Source organism: Saccostrea cucullata, unplaced genomic scaffold (genome assembly GCF_032062105.1).
Source record: "Saccostrea cucullata isolate Sc308-1 unplaced genomic scaffold, CSIRO_AGI_Scuc_v1 ctg75, whole genome shotgun sequence".
NCBI lineage: Eukaryota > Metazoa > Mollusca > Bivalvia > Ostreida > Ostreidae > Saccostrea > Saccostrea cuccullata.
In genome coordinates this window covers 109320-130672 of record NW_026940114.1, presented here as the reverse complement: position 1 = coordinate 130672, position 21353 = coordinate 109320, and the positions used below count along the sequence as shown (strand labels likewise).

Genomic DNA, 21353 nt, shown 5'->3' with positions numbered 1-21353 from the left:
TCCCACCTCTGATGTTTCGTGTTTGCTCTGCTATTTTGTATTATTTTATGGATTTTTGAGCTTGAATACTGTTCGGTATCTACATATATTTCAGTAACATGGCTTACAAGGCGGGTGTGACTGTTCGGCAGGGGGTACTCACTCCTCCATGGGAGCTGATCCTACCTCATATGTTTCGGACGTCCGTGTTTGCTGTATTCCTATTTTGTATTGTTGTATGGACTTTTGAAATCTGTGAAATACTTTCAAAATACCCCTCCTTCTACAGTTTAAGTCTTATTTCAGTTTTAATTAACTTGACGTCGCCCGCGTTGCGCAGAGGTTGGAGAGGTTCGGCTCATGACGATAGAGATGTTTCAGTAAGTTCTGCTTTGTATTTACGTTTTGTCATATTTTTTACGCATATCTAGAGACAGTATATCTCAATTAATAGTATATTAAAATGTCATCTTTTACACAGGTACGAGATTAAAAATTAAACAATATGATGAACGTCGCAACAATATGATGAACGTCGCGGTTTCATCACCAAATTACCACACGTCTGTTTACTATAAATTTATTCTCGAGGCGCATGTAATTCTTGAAAGCTGTAAAGTCATTCCAAAAATTTCATTTACCCCTCAACATCGGCACTGTTAAAAAATAATTTTTCATTAAGAAAAATTATTGCTTCTATGGGAATTCTCAAATTTGAAGCATATTGCATTCAACTGTAAGGTATATTCACTTATGTAAATTACTAAAAATTAAACCCTAGTCAGCTAGGAATAAGGAAAACTGCCCAATTATGTATGTATGTAACCTCCCCCCGCGCCAAGATGCTATGCACCTTGATTTTTGTCAAAAATGGACCCCCCCCCCCTTCACGATGGTATCAATGAAATGTATGAAGAAAACATTAATCAAGCTCAAAAGTTCATTAAACAATACAAATTGGAGCAGAGCAAACACGGTCCTTCAAAACTTCAGAGATGGGATCGGGTTCCATGGAGGAGGGAGCATCCCCTCCTGTCACACCGGCCGTCATGACGGGAAATAAAGGAGTAATTCGTCGGCAATTCAGTGTGTACATATAATGGTCTAACAATTAGAATGAAGTACGTCAGTAAGTATATGGTGATAAATTGTTTTTGTTAACAAAGAAAATATACATCGACCATAGAACTTACGAAATGATGACTTTAAGCTAGACTGACGATATTCACGTTTCAGCAACTTGTTTGTCAATAATTTACATCGTTTTGGACATTGTTCATACGTAGAGCATGTTCTTGCGTATCAAATCAACTGAGAGATATTAATCCCGTAGGAAAGTGATGAAGGTATTTTGCTGAGCAGAGGAAGTTGACAAAAGAAAAGTTAAAGTCATCTTGCTTATCAACAACCTTGACTCTTGTTTACCGGCAATTTAAAATTAGTGCTAAAGTACATTTTTTCCTCGGCCTTATTTAAAACTTTTTACATTATATAGTATTACATGCTTTTGATAGATTGATTGAATGAATGTTTATTGTTTAACGTCCCTCTCGAGAATTTTTCAATCACATGAAGACGCCACCACTTGCCGGTGGAGAGCTGCAAATTTTGTCCAATACTGGACACTTAGGACCATAGAGCAGGGAGGTATCTTTTTCGTGTCAACACCTACTGCGACACGGGACCTTGGTCTCATCCGAAGGATCGGTCTCCATGTCCCACAGTGGGATTCGAACCCGCGACGTAAGGATTGACTCCTTACTTCGCGACTCCAGAGCTGATTGTATCTTGTTTAATGTCCCTCTCAAGAATTGTTCTTTCGTATGGAGACATGGCCATGATCGGTGAAGTTCCTGTTCCTGTCGTGAGGGGATGTTTTGCTTAGCGGTGATCTTGTTTGTCTAAAGATGGAATACCTATCGTATTCTTGCAGTACAATTTGATTAAAATCCTTATGAAATTGGTCAATTTTAGTAGAAAGTTATTATTGTAAATAATATGCAGGATTTTATTCATTTACCACATAAAAATAACCTCGTTCTTTTACATGAAAATCCCTAATTGTCGTTCACAACGCTTTTAGAATGTAGACATTAAAAGTTGATGTGCTTTGTGTTGTTGGTTTATTTATTATTTTTTTTGTGATATATCTAGACCCGTGTCAGTCCAAAAAAATACGTCTAGGGGAGATAAGAAATAAATGCTTTGTAATTATAGAAAGTAATCACACGAATAAAGGATTTCATTTATAATTTGGACCTGATCCCCCGCGGGTTAATTTGACCAGCATAAGTAAAACCAAGAAGGCTAGGAGACAGATTTTATACTTGACTTGTCATATCAAGTACCCGCTCTACTTTACTTTTGTAATTCTCTTTTTGTGTCCCTGTGTTTTACCTTAAAATGCATGTTTGCTTGTTCTAATTAAGGCCGCCTTAACAAAAACCTGTCTCGCACACGGCGACTTCTCTAAGCCCAGCTGTCTTTCTAGTCCGGATTAAGTCAAATTTCTCGCCGGATCAAATACAAACCTATATTTAACACCAATCTTCATATGTAATACATATATTTTGTACTTTAAATAAGATTGTAAATTGTTATTGTCAGTTTGACAAGGGGAACAGTTGGTACACAAGTGTCTTCGAGAGCTGCACGTCTGCAGGACCAGAGTGGTTAGCAGTTCTGTTGTACAAGATTTTCCATAAAAAATTTATACTCCAGATCATTTTTGTTCAATATTAAATAAAGTAAAAAATTTGTTAAATATAGCTGGTATTCTTGTATAGACAATCAAAGCATTGAATTTTCAACGAGTCTCCAATTCAAAATAGAGGCAGGAGGGTGTATTTCTTTGATACTTTTACAAATAAAAAGATGACGAAAATAATACAATTCAATATTTAAACAAAATGTGTCCTTTTTGTAAAGTGTGCAAGTGCATTTCCAGTGCATTAGATACAACAATGGAAACAACGGTAATCGCATCAATTGATAGACTTTCTAAACATATTCTGAGAAAACCAATTTCCGGCCTGGGAAAAAGGACATGCTTTTTCATCAAATGCTAGATACAAAGCAAGTTTGTAATGCAAAGATAGATCACAATGCATCTAAAAATTCGCCTTCTAAAAAGTTAAATATGTGCCACTATACTTCTACACGTGCGGGAAAGACTCGACAATGGGTAGGAGGAGACAAAATATTGTTTTATTATAAAGATACAGAAATGGGCGTGGCGGATCAAACCAGGCTGTGTACCATGTTTAGGTACACAGTTTTCAAACTTCTCCTCATCGTATTGAACTTCCGATTTTGGAAGAACCAGAGTGTTCCATATTTTAATTCAGCATTTAATTAAATCACACTAAGATAATGAAGACATTGATCTCAGTATGCAAGCTTCTAAATATCCAGTACGTGAGATGCTTGTAATTATTTTGAAGAATACTATATGAGTATGGCGAATAAATTTCACAATCTTCATCTTTCTTTCCAGTTCTTGGTCGTATGAATCCGATATCCGTGCGTTGTCTGTTCACATTTATACATTTTTCGACTTCTACCACTTTCAACCAATTTTAGTACATAGAATTTAAGGGTAAGGGGAGCAATCATTTATGAATTTCTTTTTCCCTACGCTAAAGGAACCGTAAGTGCCGTAGCAAAACCTTAAAAAGTTTTCAGCCCTTCACAAGCAATGGCGATTGTAATTAAATATACAGTATTAATATTCTGGAGAGGGACGTATTTAAACAGTATACAATCAATCAATCAGAATGCAGAAGAAATATGAAAAATGCAAATATTCTTTTTAAAAAAATATTCAAATAGATAATTATTTTTGAAGAAAATTATGATAGAATGGAGAGTAAATTTCACAATACTTAATCTTTGGCTTTTTGTTATTTCTTGGTCATACAATGTAAAGATGCACTGATTCTTCAGAAATTGTCTTCATTGCTCCTGGTTATTTGGCAAAAGGGGATGGAATTCTATGTACATGATCATACCTAATATAAGATTAATTCCTAATATAAAGTTGATTTCTGGATTACTTTCAACTTTGCAATCTTAGGACATAGAATTTTCCAAGGGTCAAATTATACTTTTTGACACCGAGGGGTTCAGTTCAATCATTTATGAATTTCATTTTCTCATGATTCCATAGATCAAACCTACCAGAGGTAAATATATACTTTTTCAAAGTCCTCTTGAGACTTTGAAGAAACAATTTGGCTATTGTTCAGCTTTTACCTATGACACTAATCTATTAAAGGATATCAATTTGACAGTCAAACTGTAACCGATTAGTATAATTATAATTAAATATATTTCTTAATATAATTTTTTTCATACGAAGCTAAATCGTTTATGCTACTATCAATGTTTAACGGACAATAGAAACTTCTTTAAGTAGGCTTTTAGAAAAACTTCAAAACGTTCATCGATCGACTGCAGAGTTAAAGAAAGAGAGGGAAGTTCTTACGGGAACTGGTTACGTTCAATAAACTTAATTAACAGTATATATTCTTTTATAAAAAGAAATATTCAAATTGCTTCATGTATTTTTGTCACACAAACTAAGTGATAGTCATGGAGAGTGCCTCTTCCAATATTAAAAGAAATCATGTTCAATTAATCAAAATTTACTTTTTGTCGAAGATAGTCATTAAATATAAAGTTTCTACATTTGTTTATTGGTCATACATTCATATAAAAATGCACTGATTCTTCAGAAATTGCATCTCATTAAAACAACAAAAAGGGACAGTTAATTAAAATAAGTGAACGATTTTTATTTAGTTATAAACTTATGCAATAACCTCAATATAAAATTAATTTTACATGTATAAATAATTAACATAAGGTACAATGACATCTTTGAAGATCTTTTTATTGATGCGTACACTAACACATACGAGGTATTTTCTTCCTTTGGATCAATATCGTAATTCATTAAGATGATATGCTTATACGCCAGATATTATAACTTACAGTTTAAAAGATTTTCGAAATGCTTTTATCGAAGTTTTTATTTTTGTCAAGACAAAAATGTAAAAATTATTTCTCAGTCAATGTCTTGTGCGCAAACCAATGGTCTCTTAAAGATACATCGTCATTGCAATTGGCATCAGAATTCAAAGATTTAAAAATTTATTCCCAGTGAAAAAAACCTCTTTTTGTGAGAAGATAACAACTAACAACAAATTAAAATCAAGGGCATCGCAAAGCGGCGCATCCCCTCGCAAATCAAGGCAGCATATCAATAAATCAAGGACCATGCGCATCGATCCCGATGCAATCAAAATCACTTCCGTTTCGCCCAAGATTACGGGTATCTCACAAACACACACACGATTGAGTTACTATATCCCCTCCAACTCCGTTGCTAGTCCGAAATGTCTGAAGTTTTCCAGGCTTTTTCCACAATTTTGTTATTTTACGTGCCAGAAAGTAAAATATCAAAATTGTATGAAAAGCCAGGAAAACGTCAGATATTTCTAACAACTCCGTTGCGAACGAATAACAAAACTGTTATAGGGTTGTATGTGAGCCATGAAGTCACAGGACACATTATCTTTGGTGATGCTATCGTACATATAAGTAAATTAAAATCTAGGTCTAGCCCAGACAACTATAAGCCAAGTAATAAAACATGAAATCTAAAAACAGCAACAAAATAGTCATTAATATCGTGGTCGTTACGCATCATGTAATGATGGAATGCCATAAACATATGCTAGTTTGTATGTTGTTTGGTGATCCTCTCGAGAATTTTTTATTCATATAAACGCGCCACCACTTGCCGGTGGAGAGCTGCAAATTTGTCCTATGCTCGGCACTTACGGCCATTGAGCAGAGAGGGATCTTTCCCGTTCCATTACCTACTGCGACACAGGACATCGGTTCATACGGACTCATCCGATGGACCGGTCTTCACGCCTCCCATTGACTGTATGCTTGTGCTCTGAGCCTGGATAAAGAGAAAAAATGTTAATTGTCCCTGACACGATTGCATGACCAGAACAAAAACAAGTAAGGTACAATGTATAAGGTAATATTAAATATATCCTTTTGTCAAAGATCATATATATTTTATGTGCAGCTTCAAATGTTAATCAATTTATGATAATTTTAATTAACTTACCATCAAATCGAATTCACGCAGACTTCTAAAATTTAAGCCACCATAAATCAAATAGAGTAGCAATTTCGTTTTAAAAAATTATTTAGATTATTTGAACCTGAAAGAAAAATACAAACCGTCTGAAAAATGAAGTATTCAACAGGTTTGAATCGCTACATCTATGTGCTGCGATGTCTTCTTGCAGTTGAGTGTAATAGAGGCCCATTTTGTTTTATGTTTAAGACTCCTTATGCTTTGTATTGTCTTCACCAATACACAAACATGGATTACTTATCCACTGACATTAACCCTTCAATTGTTATTCGTCTTAAGTACCCTCTAATACTACTCTCCAAAGTGCTTTTCAAATGAAATCTCATTTAGGTAAGGGTTTGGATAAATTGATACAAACTGTTCATTTCAAGAGCATGGAGTGTGTTCTCTTACTACACTTGGCGCCATCTTTACAGAATTCAAGTTGTCGACTAGGACTTAACATTGAAAACATCAAGACGCAAGTCGAGGAGACTTATTTACCTAAAATCGAAAGTATTGGCAAGCTCCATATAAGTGGTGGATATTGTTGGTACTTATCATTCTCAGGCAAACAATGCATTAGCCGGTCTGGACGGGGAATATTCTCTACACGTGCAAAATAAACCTATGTAACACACAGCAGGTGTCTTAATTACAAAGGTGAAATTAATAAAGTCGAATGAAGTATTTACACAGTCTCAATAGGTAAAGATAAATGAAATATCATGCAAAACTGAGTCGGTAACAAAACGGAATTGTAACAAAAATATATTTCCTTTTCAATTTCTGTATGTCTAATGTAGGTGTGTTTTTTATTATTAAATAGACAAAAGGGTTTTATTCAATACGTATCAGTTGATCGATGTATCCAAAGAAATTGAGAACAAATTCATGCAATAAATAAAAAGCATGTTTTATGTCACATGAAAAAATAAACTGACTACAACAGAATTAATATAGATACTTGAATAGATGGGATGATGCTAAGTTTGACAACTTTTTATAATTGCACTATATTTTTGTTATCATGGGCTGTTCTGGCATAGATCAGCTTATGGGAATCTAGTTAATAAATCAAGTCACAGAAGTTAACATAACATGAGTAACTCATCAAGCAGTTGATTTACTCATCTTAAAGGAAGAAAACGAAGGATTTTGGACGATTGACTCTTATAGATTGTCCTAATACGCTAGGATTAACTTGACGGCATTTTGGGATCTTAATAAAACGATTATGGTGACAGTTTAATTTGAAGTTTTCACAATGTTATCCTGCAGTATACCTTTTCCTGCCATTTGGGTTTACCTTCGGGATCGTTCTTCAGTCTCTCTAAACACGTTTTACTGTTTACTGTGATAACCCTTGATTCCATGCCATTCAGGGGAGTTTGTCTCTCGACACTTTTCCACTCAGACTATATAAACAGGGTGTTATTTTATCTTTGAGGATAAATAATATCGGAAACTGACTGAGCACGTTTTCCGATCGGGCTTGTCTGTCGGCTATGACCCAATCATGGCGGACGACGTACCGGCGCTTCCTCAAAATAAAAAATATTTATAGAAAAGCTACTTTTATTATATTTATTTATCATACTTTTAGAAAATTGTGAATGAAGTGTTGGATTTTGATCTTTGATAACGCTTCAGCAAAATGAAAGTCATTGAAGGAAGGGGTGTTAAATACTATAGTATTAAATGTGGGGGTTTCTTTAGGTAGGAGATGCGACTATTTTTTAGGTTTATAATTTGAACACGTGCACTTCCTAAATTCTAGATAGTTTATAGAAAGCATGACCGCTAAATATTGAAAAAGATGTTCCGAAATCAATGCACAAAAAGAGTTTTGTTAGAGGCTTCTCAACATAATCGAAGAACTTAATTGTCGGCATATTTAGAATTACTCAACTTAATGTAAAAATGAGATATGTCAACATTCGTAGGAAGTCGTAGGATTTTCTACCCTTTGCAACAATCAACATTGCCTTTCTCTTCAGACATCAATACAACCCAAGGAATTAAAGATAATCATGGATTGTATGGAGATTTTTACGCAGTCTAAGAATTACTTTACTTAAAAAAGAAGATCAGAAAGCTGGTTTTAAAGAGACTTGATAAATTGACAAGTATCGATAAACTATACATTTCAAAATCTCCAGCTCTCGTTAAGACTGATATCCTAACAGGCCGACACCTGATCATATATAAACATTATAAAACCTGGAAATAAATCAGCAATGAATTCAGCAGTGAAGCAGTACTTTGGTAATTCAATACAAATGATGGTAAATAAATTATCAGAGAAAAAAAGAACTCAGAGTGAAAATGTTAATATAGTCCTTACATCCATTCATTAATCGATAAAGAGTTAAGAAGAATTTGAGAATGCATCTGTGTATAATCAATATTTATATACATATCTCATAATTAGCGGACTCTATAATGTTTAAAATCGCGAAATATATCGAGGGTAATACCATATGCAAATTGTATGAATAAGGTACATGCGCTTACACTTAGCAATTCCAGGTCTAGGTTTGGACAAGGCTGGTTTGCAAAGCATTTACGGTAGCTTTCTATAACAATACCCTGGATCGAATCTATATCTGTATTTCATATAAAAGAACCAATAAAAAGTAAAAATAATAGGAGAACTGTGAACATCATATTTTCAGAAATGCACTCAGAATTTTCTTTTTTTTTTTAAGTCGCACTTTAACTTATATAGAGACCATTTGCAAATATGATGCAAAGTCGTTCTCATGAAACTGGAATCAGAGCTACGACAGACATTTTGATTTCTATATGGTGTTTCCTTTTTGTTTAACTAAAAGAGAAGAAGTTCCAGCTAGTACCAATTTACCGTTAAAGATAAATACTGACTAGTAACAAACCTCACCTACACCCTTCGTGCCTGCAGACATATAAAAACCTCCACTGCCTCTTTCTTTGGCTACTGCCCTCCCTGATCCGCAGCTATTCCACCTAAGATGCAATTGTTCTGTTTATTTTTTTTTTGACCAGCCTACTTTCCTCCTTCCTTCTGGATGTCATACTGCGGTGGCACAAATCCCGATGTTCTCCTTAGTACTTGGCAAATCCATTGTTTATTTTAATGTAATTCTTCTTTCCATATTTTATGTGTCTATCTTAAACTCAGACATAGTGAAAAGTATGAATGACTTTTATTTCTTGGTTTGAATATATAAAATAAAAAAATATAAAATAATAAAAATAATAAAAACAATCAATTACTTATGTGATATTTTATCTTGGGTACGTACCTACAATAAATTGCAAATGAAAACTTTCAGGTCATATATAAATAACTCCAATAAAGGCATTTTTGTTTATTTAAAATGTAAAGAATAATTAAAAATTTAACTGCTTTTTTAAAATAAAAAATTATCAACAAATTAAAAAAAAAAGAAACTAAAAAAAAATTATCAGAAAATACGTTTTACTCTCAGGGAATCGAAGATGTTGTACTTGTACTATATTTATTCATTTTGAAAAATTATTTGGCGTTATTGCAAATTTAATGTGTCTTTTTTCAGAAAGTTGGATCCTGCTCTCAAAAGTCTGGAGAATTTTTTGTCAGTTTTTTTTTTATTAGAGCATCGACACACATTGCTTAATTAAAAATCACATCAAAAATTGGGAGTTCTGTTAGCGTTACAGTACGTTTAATATGATTATTTGCACTGATATTGCGTATTACACAAATCAAAGATTGTCCTCCATTATCTTTGTCTATAACTAAATCAATTTTTATATATTGCTGTATCTCCATAAGCCTGAAAGTAATTGAAACTTAAAATTTATATAAATCTTGATCATTTTACATTTTTACTTCTTAAAGCCTATATTTACAATGTAAAATTAACAGTATGTAGTAAAATGATGATCGAAGTACAATATTTTTAGCAATTTTATTAAAATCTATGCTCCCTTTTTTTTGGGGGGGGGGGTATAAAAGACACATCATGTAAACAGACACAATAACCTTTCGTAGGTACATGTAGATATCATATGTATTGAAGCCCATTGTAATGCAGGCAAAATGAACGTTATCAGCTTGCATAAAGTTGTAAATAAGATTGTTAATTAAACACGTATTTGGGTCAAAAAATCGTACTGTATTTACTTATTTCTCTATTAAAGACAGAGCAAATATACTAACTTAACTGTATAATTGTGTCAAGGTATTTAAAACAAAACAAAAAACTTTTTTTTCTACTGATTTCAATAATTTATTCCTAATTTGCTAGACTCAATACACAAAAGAAAATCACTGAAAAATGGAAAAACCATTTTCATATATTGTATAAAATTGCGTATACTTTATTGTATCTTTATTTGTCAATAAAATCAGCACTAGTTTATGAAGAGGAAATTACACATCAACTCCATTAATGACGCAAGATTTAGTATAATATCCATCCGCGGTATACAAACACTGTCTTCCGCCCCGACGCTCGATTCCAACCTCACTGCTTTGATAGCAAGTCGTTATTGCAGTTTTATGCGAACTTTTATTAGGATTGTCAGCATTTTATTGTCCTGGTTAAACTCAGAGATGTAAATGCTTGGCGCTCTTATGGCAATATATCCTACCGTAAAACAGGTTCACCTCTTTCAAATTAAAGGGGTTACGATTATCCAGTGTAAAAATCGTTTCCCTCTGGTTTTATCCATGACCGACTACTGATTCCGTATGGAGACCCCAACCCCCCGTTCATGCTCACTGAAGGATATAGTCCCGAATGTATTCCTCCGCCGTATCCAGAGTGAGAGTTTATTGAATGGTGCGTAGAATTATTACAGTTAGCCATAGAATGAGATAAATGTTTGGATGATTGATCATGAGGGGACAGTTGAGACGTCCCATTCGATCCATGCCGACCTATATTCATCCTCGCCTGAGAATTTGTCGTCGGTTGCGTTTGTTGACCTGGGTTTTCGATTTCTGATGATCCCGAACCCGTGCATGGTTTTCCGTCCTTTACTAACACGGATACCGTGCCTTTCCTGGGTGAGGGTTGACGCGGCGAATCCTGCTGTGAAGATGCAGGAGATGAAGGTGGGGACGATGAATCGGTCTTCTCCTTGGCATCCTTTATTTGTCGTTTGCACTTATATCGGTGATTCTGAAACCATATTTTTACCTGAGTTGGTGTCAAATTGATCATGCTAGCTAAATGTTCTCTCTCAGGGGCTGATAGATATTTCTGTTGTTTAAACCGTCTTTCTAGTTCATACACCTGAGCTTGTGAAAACAACACTCGTCGTTTCCTTCTCTGGGTAATCGGGAACTGAATACCCCCCGCCTTGTGCTGGTCCAGGCCCCCTAACGCTGACATATTCATGTTGTGCATTCCAGACGACATCGAGGACATTGCACAAGAACTCGGGCCACCCATCAAGCGAGATACTGAAAATTAAAATACAAAAATATTAAAGAGAGGGGGAAATTGAGACATATAAATTAATTGATATAGATGAGACAGTGTATTGTAATACACCGGAAGGAGCTGCATTTTGTTAGTTTAACGTTTCAATTTTTAACATAAGGGTTTTAAATATAAATCATCTGGTAGTTATAGAATCGCAATGGACATTATTAATACTAAAATATAATTATTTATTTTTTAAATAATTTATTTTCACTTAGAATCTACATTTCTTTAAAAATTCAGTCAACGTTTTAGAATTTATTTGTAAGGATTTATTTATTTTAAATTTTGTGACCTTTACACATGTATGATTCTAACAGATGTTAGTACAATTATAGAATAAATAATTAGAAATTTTTATATAAATGTAAATATTTGCATATTTACAAAACTGAAAAAAAAAATGATTTTAGTGACATTCGCATCAGTAAACAGATGATGGCATAGACATATTAACTGAATGGCTTTCACTTGTTTTTACATTTAGGCATACTAAAATTCCCTTGTTCAATATTTTTGATAAATATATATTTTTTAAAAATAGATGAAAAAGTTTGTGTTCGACGTAAAAGAATTTAATTCTACTGGTAAAACATCTTTAAAAAAGGTAAAGTTAATTTACGAAGATCTATTCCAAAGGTCAACACACAAACCATAACCCGGAAATGAGTCTTAAATAAAATTATATTATTCTTAAACTAATTTAAGCGTAAAACATACACTTAATCAAGAAATATTAATTTTTAAGAGAAGATAAGAGAATTTAATTAATCAAATTCAGTAACAATGAAGATTTTTATTTTTTTTCCAACTTTTTTTTATATATAAATTTTGTGATGTCTTGAAATCTTTTGAAATCTGTTTACAAGGTATACATAATTTTATATTATTTATTCTTTAATTAATTTATTTTGGCCTTTTTCTTTTTTTTTTTCCCAGAAAAATATTAAACAACGCAAATCTTATCATCTTGAATTCCCATTTGATAATATTGCAAAAGTACCAGGGCGATTAAATGTTTTATGAGATTAAGTTGAATTATTACGTCTGTTTATCAATGTTAAATTCGGCCAAATTCTTAACTTTATCTGTTTTTTATCTTTGGTACTTCATCGGTTTGGGTTTAAACTTCTTTTTGTCAGGAATACCAAATCAAAGGACAAAAATATAAAGTAGTTATATCAAGAGTAAATAATATTTCTCAAATAATATCTAAATCACATTTTATGTACACACGTTTAGATGTAGAGATTTTTTGCATAAAAACAAAAATGGAAGAATACTTAATTTATATATAAACAATCAGAGGTTTTTCAGTTTGGAGACTTTGTATTTTATTTATTTAATTATGTATTTTTATCTTGCTGGAAATTTTTATACAAAGCTATTAAAAATATGCAGTAAAATGAGATGCATATATTAAATCATGTAGAAAATTAATTTAATTGAAATTAAGTTTACTTTTTGTTAAGCCATAAACTTAAACTATCTTATGCCATAAAAAACCTGTGATAAGTCAATCCGATTTTTGCGCTAAATTAAGCAAGTGCTTTTAAAGTGTTCAAAATTTGTTTTTGGTAATCTATAATGAACACAACTAGAGGTTATTTTTATAGCTTAACATGGGTCCATATCTGTCAAAAGGTTTAATTCTAAACACGTGAACATTTCATTTGAAAATTATTTTTCCACAGGTGTTCAAAGGCATTAAAAATTCCGAGTAGAAATAGTCATTAAACAAGCTAGATATATATTCCAATAAGATTACGTATTGGCCGCTTCTTAAATCAGAATCTCTTATATCTTATTTAATTCAGCTAATTAGGCGTGCTAGATTATTTTTAAGATGCTAATTTCTTTTTCCTGTGGAGTAAATATAATGAAGAAATACTAATCGCATTGAGAACTTCTGGGTTTGTCTCGACATTTTGATCACAACAAGCGATAACCACCAGGGGAAACAGACAAGAAATATCTGCAGACACCAACCTCTTATGGCGTAACTTAAAATCTTACGTCCTCGTGGAGTCGACAGTCTTAAACGTTTTAAGTAATAAATGTGCAAACCCTTCAACAACTTTTTCGCTTTGTTGAAAAGATGAAATGGACAAATCTTATACCGCCTTAGTTCCACTCGAATTGCACGACGAGTTTCGGTAATACTCATCAAGTACCCTTTGCGATGTTGAAAAGTTTGCGCAATTGACTTTAAAGGGTTAGCATGGATGATACTTACTTGCAAGTCTAGGGTCCGGATTGGTGCCGTACCAGTTGGAGGACCCATGTCTTGTAGGGTCACCGTAATGTCCAAACTCGGTTCCGTTGCAGAATTGGGAGGGATAAGAGGGGGTATGATGTGTTAGCTGGGGAACATATCCAGTATGGTACGGGTTCGTCACTGGTACGCTCATGCTTCCCATTTGAGGATTGGGGTACTGCGTATGGTTCCTGTATGGGTTTAAGGGAGGGATAGCAGCCTCTATGGTGGTTCTCTTGTAGGTTTCTTCAATAGGACTAAGGATGTCGGTGACGGAAAACGGTGTAGTTTGTTTAGGACTGAGGGACATAACTTGTAAGTGTGACACGAGGAGTCCCTCTCCTGAGTGTGCGTTTTTCAAGCTACTCCACCGATACTTTGTTACGTTAAGAGCCAATCTTGACGGTCAAACATATTATCACAATTGTATATCTTTCATTCTTGACAAATTATGAGTTTGGGAAAGAGTACGCATGCGTATAAAGTTTATCTTTGTTGACATTACTGGGTAGCTCCACCCCTTATTGATTGGTAGGTGGTCCTCAAACCGGGTTTCCTTCTGTTTGGGCCATTGATAATGAGAATTAAATCTGTCTTTCGGGGTTTATTAAATACGAAATCATTCGCATTATACTACAGGGATGTTTCTTTAATAATTCCTATTTACTGGTCCCGTTTAACCATTAATAATAAATCGAGCGGATTGAAAATCTTTACAAATGACAAGCTAGTTTACCGAATGTCATATATAATAAGTATTGTATTCGTGATCTTAATGATTTGCGAAAATTGGATATAGACTGATATTTGAATTGAAATTCAAACATTCGCGTAAGAAGTGGCACTTTTTCGTTTTAATTAAAGTATTTCTTGGGAAAAAACTTTTAAAAATATAAAAATTCCATGAACTTAGATAATTAAATTTGACAAATTGAAAGTATATGGTACTGTAAAAACAAAGTCATTTTTGATCTATACGATAACCAGTATTAATATATTTGTGTGGCTATTGAGAAGAAATCTGGAAACTGCGGTATTTTGTTGATGTCAGCGGTCCGCCCCTGCATCGTCCACCTGTGAGTTGAGTACCCCTTCAGTACAACTGTGTACACTGATTTCCACGGGCCTGCAACAGCTTTTCAGAATTTAATGCCATTTTCATACAACATGTATTTATTTTTTGACAATTCCTACTTCACTGACAAGTGCAAACGCTGCATATATTGTTCTCCTTTCTATTTCTGTCAATTTTTTTTCTGAGTTTGCATTTTATATAATTTTTATTTGAAAAAAACCCCCACTCAAACCCAACTTTGACAAAGTTTCATACACTAGAAAAAAGTTCTAATATAAACAAAAACACCAAAATTGAGGCATAAATTATTTTTTTTCTTCGATTTATCGTTCAAAATTATTTGTAAACATGTTGGTTGGAAGAGCGAGAAAAAAGTTAAAGAAACCCAAATTACGAAAGAAGTTTAAAATTAAATAATTAAAATTGTCTTCTTTCAAGGTGTTTTAGTATATTTGGGATATGCAACGTATGAACTCGTTTACCGTTGAGGCGAACTTCTTTTTGTCGGGTACGGGAAGTAACGGTGTAAGGTAAATGTCATTAACTAAATCAACAAAACCAATACAGCGCAAGTCAATAAATAAAAAAGGTGTAGAAAAAGTGAGGAAAGCTTAATTAGAAGGCTTTGAAAGTGACACCATTCGGATTACGTTTTATTATGGATTATGGTAAGTTTAAAAAGAGGCGAAAATTCCTAGCGGTAATCCTTGTTAGGTACGCTTTGTGTTACGTAAGTATTTAATTCCAACAAAACGCACGTGTTTGGACGGTAGTCGGATCCAGTCCGCGTCCATTACTCCCCGCTGATGAGGGACAAAAAAGTGATAACCTCTCTTTTCATCGACAACGAAACATCATAATCCGAGTGAAACTCCAAAAGCCTGTGTACTTTAAGACGTTTTTGGCCGAATATTTTTTTATATATCTTTTGTTTATCAGAAGGGAAGTGGGACCTATTTCCAAATTTTGGAATGAAAGCCATATTTTAAGTAAAGGCGACAAGTCAAATATTTCGCAGTCACGAGTGGAAAGTAAACAAAGAAAGCGAAATGTTGTAATTCATAGAGAACATACTGTATTGCAAGTGTTAACCAAGTCCAAATCACTGCCTATCTTTTTTTCCTAGTAATTCTTACACAAATTATCATTGCCTGTTTTCAGATATTTGCTGCATACTGCGGAAATCAGGTCTGAAGATCCCAAAAAATATAATTTCTTATTCTTAATTCTCTTTTAACATTGAAATATGTTTCGTAAATCCATTGATTGATAGTATAATATAGAAACTAACTAGTCAACTGATTGGTGGTATTGTATGAATTTTTCATTAATTTCAACAAGTACATCAAAAAATTGTAAACCACAAACATACTGCAGAAACCCAGATCCAAATGTAAAAATAAACAAAACAACAAACAATTAATTTACCCATTGAAAAGAAGTTAGAGCCATTCTCTTTTTTTTTTAAATTCTGTTTAAAAATAAAATATCTTGTCATAAAATTAATATTTTTCGAGAAATGTATATCTATAGATGTAGCCCCTCTGTTTGATGTCACGCCCCCAGCGGGATTCCGATCCCGAGCGGTATTGTACCGTGATGTCAAAAGGTGTCGGAAACCGATGGGATATCATTATCACCTGGTCGTTAGGGTAATTAATGATATCATTATGTAGATCTATCTTACACACCTGTGAAGGAGTTCCCGTTTTGCGAAGCTGCTGGCCTAACTATCTAATGGATATCATTCTTACCCCACTGCGCCACTGGGTCCCACGGAGAAGGTCATAAAATACTAAAGAATTAGTGTATGTACGATTTTACAAAGATGAAAAACTTGATAGGAAAAAAATTATTCCAGAAATATTTTCTTAAATTAATTATTTAATGAAACGATGGTTGCCTTTTATTTGTAAGCTGAATAGATTGGGGTGGGTGGGGTTTAAACGGACATATCTTTTTTCGTGTTACTGAAAAAAAAATAATAATTTAGTCCACTATGTTAAATACAACATCATTTTCATTGTATCTTCAGAATAAAGAATAGTATAATGACTCTAAGCATTTTCCTTAAATACTTCTTTTCCTTTATCCATCACGACCGTGTAAACAGGATTTGTGGTCTTAGCTAATTTGTGGGGAAGTACCAAATGCCTGAAGATTAAGAACAGAAATTCGATCCTGTCATCCCAATTGAGAAACCAGATTTACTTACAAAGAAGTTTGAATGCTACGGAAACTTATACTTCTGCCGACGGGGTTTCATTGTTTAGTCACACCAAGTACCGGAGTCAAAAGCAAACGAGGGTTTGTTAGCACAACGCGAATTATGGCAAATCTTGTTTAATTTTGTTATTTCCTAAATTTAGGGGTGGGATAGCAATCGGGAGACACTAAGAAAGAGAAAAAATAGTCCCCACATTTTCAAATGGCTTGTCAATAATTGCCACGATTTGTTGCCTTTTCTTGGCAGTTTTTACTGACCATTTATGTGCTCATCTGATTTTACCTGACCTAGTTAAATATGTAAAAATCTAAGTAAATACCCCAATACATTATTCTTTGACAGATTATAGTGGTCAGTGACATTTATATAATCCTGGTCCGCATATTCAAGTTTGGAAATAGAGAAGGAAATATTTGATATTTAAAAATGTTCTTGGGAAGATTATAAATTAAGCAAACTTCTGTATTGTTCGGTTAGGGGCTATGAAATGTTACTTCTCCTCCTATATTTACTTTTTGCCTTGTTTATTAAATTCGGAGATGTTATGAACGGCTGGCACTAAGGCGATTTATGATGCTCTTTACAACCTTTAAACTTTTCGAATTACTTTAGATAGTCTTCCTATTTTTATTTATTATTTTTTTTTTTGCCATACAAATATTTTATGCCGTGGTTTTACAACTATATGATTGAAAATGTTAAACAACTTGTTAGCCGTAAATATACACTTTTTGACCAGTAATCACAATTTTCTAAGGATATATGTGTAGTACACGTGTTCATTTTATTATTTACAAAGCCGACAGTAAAAAAAATTATAATTCTATCAAGCTAAAATTCCAAATATCTATTTAAATGCAATATATATATTTTTTCTTGATGACTTTCGAAAACAATTTTCGAACAATTATCTTGTATGGGTATTTCCTTTTCGGCGCTTTGAAAGTTCCGGAAATGATTATGTTATATTATTTTATTGTTTTATCATTTAGGTCCAGTTCATTGCAGTCTTTTCCTTATTTAGACAGGGTTAATGGACCCTTTGAGAGTGTATTGTACTGTGGTAGGCAGTGATACATCTATTGACAAAACGTTCTATTGCCCAAATCAAGTCACCTCTGAGAAATGAGAGATTACACCTGTCTATCCCTTCAGCTATGTTATTCTAACGGTTGTCGTATAATAGTCGTCAGGAAAAACATTTTTGAATTTGTCTTGCTTCTGAATTTGTATGTTTTCCTACAAGTTTGTTTTCAATCGACACCTGTGCTTCGCGGCAAACTTCAAACAAATGTTTTAATATACACTGACCGCTCTTACTAATCCTTCAATGTTCACTATGAAAATAATGAAAAATCACGAAAAAATAATAAATTTTAAATTTTGGGCTAGATTTTTCACATATGTAGAACCGTACGTACGACGCACCTGATATTAAAATGATCAATTGCCGAGATTGTGTAAACTTTAAGAATTATTATTCGAACATGTGCACGAAATGTACATAGACATCATGGTCTTGCTGATGTTTACATATTTATGGCGGAATAACATTGAAATCCATATAAGACAAAATTGTAAACCGCCTGGGTCATAAATCTGCTGATGATTTGTAGCCTAGCCAGTGCTGCCATTTTTATTGACTACAAATAGAAAGGACTTGGTATCGGGTCAAAGCTTTCGAAATGTAGTAAATTTTTCTTATCTGTTAAAACAAAATCGGTACAAACAGTTTAAAATGTGAGAAAGCTAACATACAAATATAATATAATTACATTTTCATTAAATGCAACAAATATTGTTAACAAACAAGGGAAAAAATAACTATATTTGAAAGTTAAAAAAATATAATATAAATGAATTAAAATTATTTTTTTTATATAATATAAAATAAAATGTAATAAACAAATAATAAAAAGGAGCAAACAGAATAAAAGAAAACAAAAAAAAATTAATTTAAATAAATAATCATTTATTTGTTGTCCTCTTAAGAACTCTAAGAAATTAATATGTTTTACTAAACTATAATTTCTATGAAGTTTATTTTATTAATTCGGTGCTGATTTTTTTCTCCTCATATAAATGTAATTTTGAATTTTGTATTTATCCAAGAAACCGTTGTAATATTGGTCTCCATTTTCCGTTGTAATTTATAATATTATGAATCCCAAAAAGACGGCTCCCCGGAGACTCGACAGACAATGGTAACTATAGGTTTTGGTTCAGTGTTGTCTTCTTATTATGTTTACACGAGGAGAACAGTATTTGTCATCTTATATAAAAAGTCCAAGAGTTAAAATTCAATAAGTTGAGCGAAATTGCTTGACTTTTTTCACGAGTCGAACACTTACTCTCCGCGGAGTAATACTTGACGAGACACTTCACGTCACTTCATCCGCGAAAAGAGACAAGGTAGTTCATATTGAAAGTCAATATTTACATTATTGTTAATAAAAAACAAGAATGTACACATAAAATTAAAGAAAACTCGTTCATTTATCAAATACTTCTTACTTTCTGTAGAATACAAGAAGCAATTTAATTTCTGAGTATCAACACCAACGCGAAGTACGATCATTCTAATTTATAGAGCAACAAAACTTATAAATCTTTAAAGCATTCATTTCAATCCCATAAATTATGCAACCAAATTCTCACTTTTTGTAAAATGAATGACTGTTTCTAACACTACAATAAAATATATAAAAATTAACTTTAAAAAATACTAGAATTTAAAAATTGGAACGGTTTTCATGTCTCATTGTTACCCCCAAAACTTTGACAAACTCGTGGCAATTTTAGTATTTTTAATTGTAACTGTAGAACAGCCAGAATTTATTATATATAATTGGACCTCTCACATGGATTAATGAAAATAGATAATTTCATGAAGAATAGCAATGAAATATCGAATCATGAATTCGGAGAAAAACAGAGAGCCCTTGAATTAAAACATGGAATACTTTTGACTTATCTCTATGTTCTTAAAGAGATGAAAAAAGCCTTTACTCAATTTCTTGTAAAAACCTTATTCTGTGTACACCCCGTGGCGTTTAATGATTTATTGACTGGCTCTGTTATTGACTGTGATCTTGAGGTGGTATCCATCCTTCTCGCCGTCTTTGGTGGCCGCGTCATCGGGTAGACTCCCCTGTCAAATTATAATCACAAATTAAATATGACAAAATCTACACATTTTTAAATCACTGCTTATCAATGCCATTATAGGAGGCTCGAATCAAAGAAAAATAAGATGGTATTCATTACTCAATTTCCTTTCATCTAGGGGTAATTGTGAAGCGTTCTGGCGTACTTGTAAAAAGAAACACACTCCTGAAGGACTCTTGCAAAGTTCAACTCACGCCTATCTATCCATTCAGAGAATGAAGAACAATTATAGCGATATATTGGGGATGCTTGCGGGACTAAGGTCGGGCCGAAACAGGACCCTCTTTATTCTCCCCCTTCAGGTTGGAGAACAAACCCGGGATGACTTTTGGTTTTGGCGAGGTTGAATAATTCACAACAAGAATAACTGGGGAATATGGCAATATGTAATAACCCATAAAACGTTGTCATTGATGTTGGCTCGGAATATTTTTATTTGTTGACTTCGTTACTCGGGTCTCAAGTCATAGCTTAAGCTTATCAACATCCTGTTTGTAAAGTTCTAACTTCCGGTTGTCTTAGGAGTTAATAAAACCTGAGTGAAATATAAGTCGTTAATTATAACTCGGTATTGATACGCTGAATGTTCCCTTTCCCTTTTATTAATTTGCATGACATGAAAGAAATTCACAGACTTACGTGGAGTCCCGCTCACTGTGTGTGCAGAATGGCTCTGTCAGATCGTAATTGCATTTCTATGGACGATTCCTTGATATTAATTAGAATCTGAATTGATCATTGTAATTTCTTTTATCTTCGTTGACAAGAAATTTTGACAATTATTTCAGTCTTTTTATATGCACCTAGGGCAATTACTGTCTTCTTAGTTGTGTTAACTCCCCGGGTATCCTTTTGCTTCTGTTAAAGATATTGATAAATTGATAAAGAAATGAAGTGAAAATCGTTATATTTCTGAAGAGAAATTATTTTTATGAATATTTGTAAAGAATCTCCAATATCAAATACTTTCGAGTTGCTCCTTTGACTTTTGGGTTGGAATTTTTCCATGCCAACACATACCCCTCCCT

The 21353-nt window shown here is 33.3% G+C and overlaps 1 protein-coding gene across 1 annotated transcript; it reads right to left on the bottom strand.

Annotated features, from left to right (window-relative positions):
- Nucleotides 1–10384: 10384 nt before the first annotated feature.
- Nucleotides 10385–14286, bottom strand: LOC134254807 (homeobox protein Nkx-2.1-like). Its single transcript, XM_062737336.1, has 2 exons — nt 13835–14286; nt 10385–11576 (listed from the first exon to the last, which is right to left on the bottom strand). Exons 1-2 carry the CDS (start codon nt 14163–14165, stop codon nt 10801–10803), a joined length of 1107 nt encoding a protein of 368 aa, XP_062593320.1. The 5' UTR covers nt 14166–14286; the 3' UTR covers nt 10385–10800.
- Nucleotides 14287–21353: the final 7067 nt, after the last annotated feature.